This window comes from Gossypium hirsutum, chromosome D07 (assembly GCF_007990345.1).
Source record: "Gossypium hirsutum isolate 1008001.06 chromosome D07, Gossypium_hirsutum_v2.1, whole genome shotgun sequence".
Classification (NCBI taxonomy): Eukaryota; Viridiplantae; Streptophyta; class Magnoliopsida; order Malvales; family Malvaceae; genus Gossypium; species Gossypium hirsutum.
In genome coordinates, this window is record NC_053443.1 from 17,630,126 (window position 1) to 17,637,914 (window position 7,789).

At 32.7% G+C, this 7,789-nt stretch overlaps 1 protein-coding gene across 1 annotated transcript; it reads left to right on the forward strand.

Moving 5' to 3' along the window:
• Window positions 1-4,891: 4,891 nt before the first annotated feature.
• On the forward strand, window positions 4,892-7,375 carry LOC107953215 (elongation factor 1-alpha). The gene is made up of 3 exons (XM_016888454.2): window positions 4,892-5,061; window positions 5,589-6,059; window positions 6,136-7,375. Exons 2-3 carry the CDS (start codon window positions 5,598-5,600, stop codon window positions 7,015-7,017), a joined length of 1,344 nt encoding a protein of 447 aa, XP_016743943.2. The 5' UTR covers window positions 4,892-5,061; window positions 5,589-5,597; the 3' UTR covers window positions 7,018-7,375.
• Window positions 7,376-7,789: the final 414 nt, after the last annotated feature.

Consider the following 7,789-nt stretch of genomic DNA (forward strand, 5'->3'; position numbering starts at 1 on the left):
TCTGAACCTAATATTAAACATGCAAATTTTAATTTTTAGATTTTTTTTCTAACCATTTAAAATAAACAAGGATATTACAAACTAATAAGTCCATAAGAAAATAAACCATTTTCATATATATATATTATAATCACTTACACTATTACAAAATACGACCCACAACTCATTTATCTAGTCTGTACATGCCATAGTTAGAATTTAAACATTTTAAATACCGAAACTACAGATAGGATGATGAACTTGCTGACGGCCCCTGAGCTTGAAGCTTGATCTTTTTAAACTATAAAATAGAAAGACATGAACAAATAAAGTAAGCTTTTATAGCTTAGTAAGTCTATAGCATACCCAAAAATATAATAATTAAATATTACATAAAAATCAAATAATTTCCTGATTCCATAAATATACATTGCAACCTTCACATATCCTATTAAGTAATACTTAGAATCAAATATACATTCACATCAATTGTGTATAAGCGAATGCTTATTTATATACATATATATTCAATAACTGTTAAAACCGAATATACATATGTATTTATACATATGCATTTAAATGTCAATCTAATATAACAGAACACATCTTTACTTGTCAAATTACAAATCACCAGACTCATAGAAACTAATAATTATATATATACGAAATACATATATATTCATATGCTTAACAAATATAAAGATTGAATAGGTACAGGTATTTATCTTAAACATATAACTAAAGGTATATGTGTACTTACCCTGTACATATACTCAAATATAAATATGAATATATTAATCACATTTCATAACCCATCACACATATTTGTATATTAATCATAAATACTAACCTAAGTCATACTTAAACATAAATAACCAAATGCTTTATTGATCAACAATTACTTGCAAATAAATAACCAAACATATTTATGTTCCCATACGCGCAGAAGTATATTTCTTCAATTTCTTATGCCAAAAACACATTTATTAACATGTATATACCTTTCAATTACATTTAACAAGTGCATAGATATATACATAAATTTGTCAACTACTTAGGCTGAATAAAAGTGCAAACTCCTTCAAATACTTGAGTCTGTACAACTCACACATTTTAGACATATTCACCGGCAACTAGTCTGCTAGGTTTTTTTTTAAAAAAAAAAACTTGATTCAATTCACCGACAATTAGCCTGCTAGACTTAAAGTCCGAATTATTTCACTGGTATTAAGCCTGCTGGACATAAAGTCTGAATTACATCACCGGCCTTAAGCCTGCTAGACTTTAAGCCTGAAAATTTCCATTTCAGATATACAAAATACTTCCTCAAATAATCATTAATAACAAACACACATATTCGTTGTAGTCCATGTTCAATCATAAAAGAGTTTATAAATCATATTTTCAACTCAATTCAAACACTTATAAATTTTATAAACACACATATATATATTACTACTTAACTAAATTCAATACAAGAACTTTAAATATATATATACACTTATTCGAAACTAACTATACATGTATATTTGTATGTATTCAATACTACCCATATATATAAACTTAACATCCATATCTTGAAATATGTTTAAGACCTATTCGAATGTATACATATATGTTTCAACTCACATTTAAACACTTATTCGAAATTACCTATGCATATGCAATATACACACCTTTAATCCATCCCAAAAGTTATACATGAATGTACATGTATATGTTCGAATCTTATGTTTACATTTATAATTCTCATATCATCAAATATTTTCAAATAAAAACATAAACATATAGATATATATTTAAGTATTCAAACAATGTATATATATTTATCTATATACCATTCGTAACTATATTTAATTCCAAAACTTATATAGGCATATATCCATATATTCGAATATGGTATACACATATATACCATTCATATTTCAAACTTATTCATTCAATGAATTTTTTATTATAACTCAACGAAAATACAATAGATATACATACATATATACTGATTTAATAACATTAAATAGCTAGTAGACTTACCTCGGACGATGAAAAATCAAAATCGGATGATTATTCGACGACTTTAGCTTTTTCCCGATCTAACTCTGATTTCTTTGGTTCTTGATCTAAATATATTCAAAATGAGCTAGTTTAAATATTATCACATTCAATTTAGTCCAAAAACACATAATTGGGCAAATTACCATTTTCCTCTGACATTTACACTTTTTGCAATTTAGTCCCTATTGCATAAAACACAAAATACTCAAAATTTTCCCACACTATGCGAGGGACGAATGTTCATAGACTTCATACAAGTCCACACATTTCTTTTAGTTCACATTTTAGTCCCTCAAAAATTTATTTTCACAATTTAGCCCTATTTACTTAATTTCACCAAAAATTCAAAGCCAAAACATGTTAATCTAACACCTATGTTTCATATTTCATCAACTAACATCACAAATCACAAATTATCATCAATGGAAAAACACAAACTAATCAACAATTACAAAAATTCAAGCAAGGGTCTTGTAGTACACAAAACAACGATCTCAAAAATATAAAAATTATTAAAAACCGAAACCAAAACATAGCTTAATCTACAATAGAAATGCCGAAACCCTAGGAAGCCATAGATGAGTTCTCCAAGCTTAATATTCGGCCAAGATGAAGAATGTTTTCATGTTTTCTTTACTTATTTTAATTATATGATATAATTTACTAATTTACTAAATTAATCTTATTATAATAAATATATATAACATATATTAAGGACAATGTTGTCATATGCCACCCACTAACTATTTCTTGGTCTAACTGAATCTTTAGACCTCCCACTTAAAAAGACAACAACAAATAGGTGCTTTTAAAATTTAACCTCTAAATTTTTATTTTATGTGATTAAGCCTTTTTTTCGAATTGAGCCTTCAAACGATCAAATTTTCACACGAAATTTTCACACATATAACTTAACATGCGATAGACACTAAAAATAATATTAAAATATTTTTTTGACTAGGATTCGTGGTCCCAAAACCACTATGTTCGATTAGGGTCAAAATTGGGCTGTTACACATGAATACATTTTCCCTCAATCAAATACCTCAGCATGGACAATTTCAAAAAAAGGAGACATTTTTCATCCAAATAAATTTGCATGACTGTTACAAAGCTTGGATGTTTCAGTTATTCAAATTGGACATTTTATTACATTCAATTGCATGTTTTATGACCATTTGAGTCATCTTTTTACATTTTAGACACCTATAAATAGGCATCACTTGTAAGCTTTATGGAGACAAGATCAATATACAAATTGTGAGTTTATTCTCTTTTGTCTCTTTGAGAGAGTTTGTTCTGAACTTATCAAGATTTCAATCTTGTGGCGTTTATCCTTTTTTTGATATTATCACTCCCCTTTCCCATCCCTTTTTGTGAGTGTGGCGATCATTATACTGCTGGTTCCTATCTCTTTATAGATAGTGGGTCACAATCATCTGCTTTCAACTTCCATTTCTGCTCAAACTTTGTAGAAAACGGGTTACGTTCTTCCATAATGTTGATTCTTTTTTGGGTTTGTGTCGGGTTGAAGTTTTATCATTTCATCCATTATCTTGTTTAACTTATTCTTACTTTGTTATTTTGTTTTCAAGTTACCTGTTAGAATGATTGAATAACCAATTGTACTTGTGATCATCAAATGATTACGAGCATGCATCATCCCCTTTATTCCCAAAATTCTAATATTGGTAACCCCATAATTTGGGGCACCAAAACTATTCTCCTCCTTCAGCCAAACACTCTTTGGCGCCATCGCTTGCCTAGTCGGAGCTTGAAGGGAGATGTCCAACCCTAACTTAAAATCTTACTTTTCTTGGAGAATCCTAACAAGACAAAAACTTTCCCCATGACCAAGTTTTCCACAAAGAAAGTAAAAAACCACTCGCCTACTTGCATTATTCCTTTATACCCCAATGAAACAACTTTCACATCATACTCAAGGAACACCCCAATAAAATTACCTAGTTGCTTTGCCACCATCTCGGGCATGAACCCATGCGGTAGATCATGGAATAGAACCCAAAAATCTACAGTAAACAGTGGCATAACCATTGGTTCGTCCCCATCTTTTAACTGGTGCATAACGAGAAGATGAGAATTGAAATTCCATGGTCCTCCAGCCTTAATTCTGTTTACATCCACCGTATGATATAATCAAAAAATATACCTTCTTTCATTCTGATCAGAAATCGAAATACCCTCAATCGAATGCTAAACGTTTGCCAAAGTTGCTTGCATTGACTGAAAATTAACTAGACTCGACGTTAGAAAAGAGCCCACAAAACAATTATCAAAAGAGACCATTGAATCTGGTTTCTTTGTACCCAACTACAACACCTCATCCTCCTCATCCCATGGGATAGATTGGCAATATTCTCTTCCACATCTGTCATCCTTTAACAATGGTGGAAATAGAGAGCAATGAAACTAGAAAATAGAGAAAAGGAAAAACGTGCTATAAAGCAAAGACAAGAATGCTACAAAGCAGAGAATAAATTTACTTCATAGTTGATAAATATTTTATATTTGAAATGCTTATATTATTTAAACTATTAAAATTTATAGATAATTAATATCTTATTATAAAATATTTTAATTATTTTATATTACATGAAATAAATAAAATTAATTGTATAATTGTATATTTTTTAAATAATAATTACTCTAATTAAGTGAAATATTTAATTAATTAAAATGAAATAATTAAATGGGTAAATAGTGACATAAAAAAGTTAATTAATAAATTTAAGTAAAATACAAATGACAGCGTTTCGCCAGTAGTTTCGATAGTGTCCAGAGAGTTCCCAGAGAACCCCCGGCTTTAACTGTAGTCAATCAAACGAAATACAAGGGCAATTTCGTAAAACTGCCTTAATTGGATCTCCTTGTGTAACCCTAACCCTAGCTCTTGTTGCTTTTTCTCAATATATATAGTAGGCAGAGCCCTTACCGGTTACCCCAATTCTTCATTTTCATTTTATTGTTCCTTCCTTCGCCGTCTACTGCTCTTGTGACCTCGATTTCAAGGCGAGTAGTCTCATCTCATTATCCTTTCTTTTCTTCTATTATTTTTATCTAAGACGATGATTTGAAGCTTTGTATATATATATGGATTCATCTTGTGTTGAGATTTATGATTTGTTGTTGATTTTAATCTGTATTTTTGAGGTTCGATTTTTTTTCTCTTTCAATGTTGATTTCGCGATAGATCTTGTTTTTATTGGATCGAATCTAAGATAATAAGGTGATCTGAAATTATTTTGGTGTATATTTTTGTTTACTTTGCTTTTTCGGAATGATACTGTTTGCCTTGGGTAAACAACTTGTCTTCTCATTTTCTCTTTTTATTATTGTTCAACATAAGCTTAGTTGAGACCATGTCTTTCTTCATCTCTGAGTTATGAATTTTAATCAGCCTAGCTCTGAGTTTAGAGATTTTCTTTCTAGCAGCTTTTGAAAACACATTTATGATCCATGTGAAATTTCATATGTACGTTTTTTTAATATTTTGATTTTAACTGTTCCCCTCTTTTTGTTCTTGTGGTTTTGTACAGTGAAACAGAATGGGTAAGGAAAAGACTCACATTAACATTGTGGTCATTGGCCATGTCGATTCCGGAAAATCGACCACCACTGGCCACCTGATCTACAAGCTTGGTGGTATTGACAAGCGTGTGATTGAAAGGTTTGAGAAAGAAGCTGCTGAGATGAACAAGAGGTCATTCAAGTATGCTTGGGTGCTTGACAAGCTCAAGGCTGAACGTGAGCGTGGTATCACCATTGATATTGCCTTGTGGAAATTTGAGACCACCAAATACTACTGCACTGTGATTGATGCGCCTGGACACCGTGACTTTATCAAGAACATGATTACTGGTACCTCGCAGGCTGACTGTGCTGTTTTGATTATTGATTCCACCACTGGTGGTTTTGAGGCTGGTATCTCCAAGGATGGTCAGACTCGTGAGCATGCTTTGCTTGCTTTTACCCTTGGTGTCAAGCAAATGATTTGCTGTTGCAACAAGGTAAAAATCATTATCTGTTTACATTTGTGTTATTGGGAGACTTTGATGCTAATTTTTGTTTGTTTTTTCTGTATAGATGGATGCCACTACCCCTAAATACTCGAAGGCTAGGTATGATGAAATCGTGAAGGAAGTCTCTTCCTACTTGAAGAAGGTTGGATACAACCCTGACAAGATTCCATTTGTTCCCATTTCTGGTTTTGAGGGTGATAACATGATTGAGAGGTCTACCAACTTGGACTGGTACAAGGGCCCTACACTTCTTGAGGCTCTTGACCAGATCAATGAGCCCAAGAGGCCTTCAGACAAGCCTCTCCGTCTACCACTTCAGGATGTGTACAAGATTGGTGGTATTGGAACTGTCCCGGTTGGTCGTGTTGAAACTGGTGTCTTGAAGCCTGGTATGGTTGTGACCTTTGGTCCTACCGGTCTGACCACTGAAGTTAAGTCTGTTGAGATGCACCATGAAGCTCTTACAGAGGCACTTCCTGGTGATAATGTTGGGTTCAATGTTAAGAATGTTGCTGTTAAGGATCTCAAGCGTGGTTATGTTGCATCCAACTCCAAGGATGATCCTGCTAAGGAGGCTGCAAACTTCACTTCTCAGGTCATCATCATGAACCATCCTGGACAAATTGGAAACGGATATGCCCCAGTCCTCGACTGCCACACCTCACACATTGCTGTTAAGTTTGCTGAACTTTTGACCAAGATTGACAGGCGATCTGGTAAGGAGCTTGAGAAGGAACCCAAGTTCTTGAAGAATGGTGATGCTGGTATGATTAAGATGATTCCCACCAAGCCCATGGTTGTGGAGACCTTTTCTGAGTACCCACCCTTGGGCCGTTTTGCTGTGAGGGACATGCGTCAGACCGTGGCAGTTGGTGTTATAAAGAATGTTGAGAAGAAGGACCCATCCGGTGCCAAGGTCACCAAGTCTGCTGCTAAGAAGAAGTGAACCGTGCTGGTTAAATCTAATGAAGTTTCCGCAGATGGAGTATTTTATTATCATAATAATAGTTTGATAGACTTTATCATTTATGATATAGTTGGTCTTTTGCTTGGTTTTGCATGTTATAGTGTGTTGCCATTGTTGTCTGGTAACTGTTCTCAGTATTGGGTGCTTGACAGACGGTGGCATATCTATGGGTGGTCTCTAGCGTTACCTGGTTTTGTTTAATTTACTACTGTATCTTGTCATTGTCAAGAGGTGCCCCCTTGGTTTTCCAAGGTGGCTTGAAACTTTTGTTTATGATTTTCGTTGAAGTTGCGGAATTATTTATTATGAAATCATGCTGTATTTTTGCGTTTTGGTAGATTTCAGTCTCTAATCATATCTTTTCCTTAATTTGCTTTTACCTCTAAAAGATAATGGATTTGCTTTCATAAACTAAATATTTGCAAATTTATTAAATAAACTTCTAAATCGTACCATACAGCAAATATAAACATCTCATTTATTGGTTTTTTCTATTCGACCGGTACCTACTGATATGATTGATACGGGCAATAATGTTTACGTGAGTGGAACCTAAATTTTGTTGTTTTCTTCACTATCATAACAATGCATTTTGCTCGGTACCAAATAGACTCTCGTTATTGGAACCCTTGTGCAATCAGTTTTCCAATTAATAAAGCACCTAATTGAAGTCTTAGTATTCATAATATTTTTGAATCAATTTGATATTTCTTTCATGATACTATCTCTATTAATTTAACAATTGAATTAC

Excerpts from the sequence above, each read along its gene's own strand:
- LOC107953215 (XM_016888454.2), top strand. The coding sequence starts at position 5,598 with ATGGGTAAGGAAAAGACTCACATTAACATTGTGGTCATTGGCCATGTC. Across the intron at positions 6,060-6,135 it reads TGATTTGCTGTTGCAACAAG|ATGGATGCCACTACCCCTAA; the intron begins GTAAAAATCATT and ends TTTTCTGTATAG.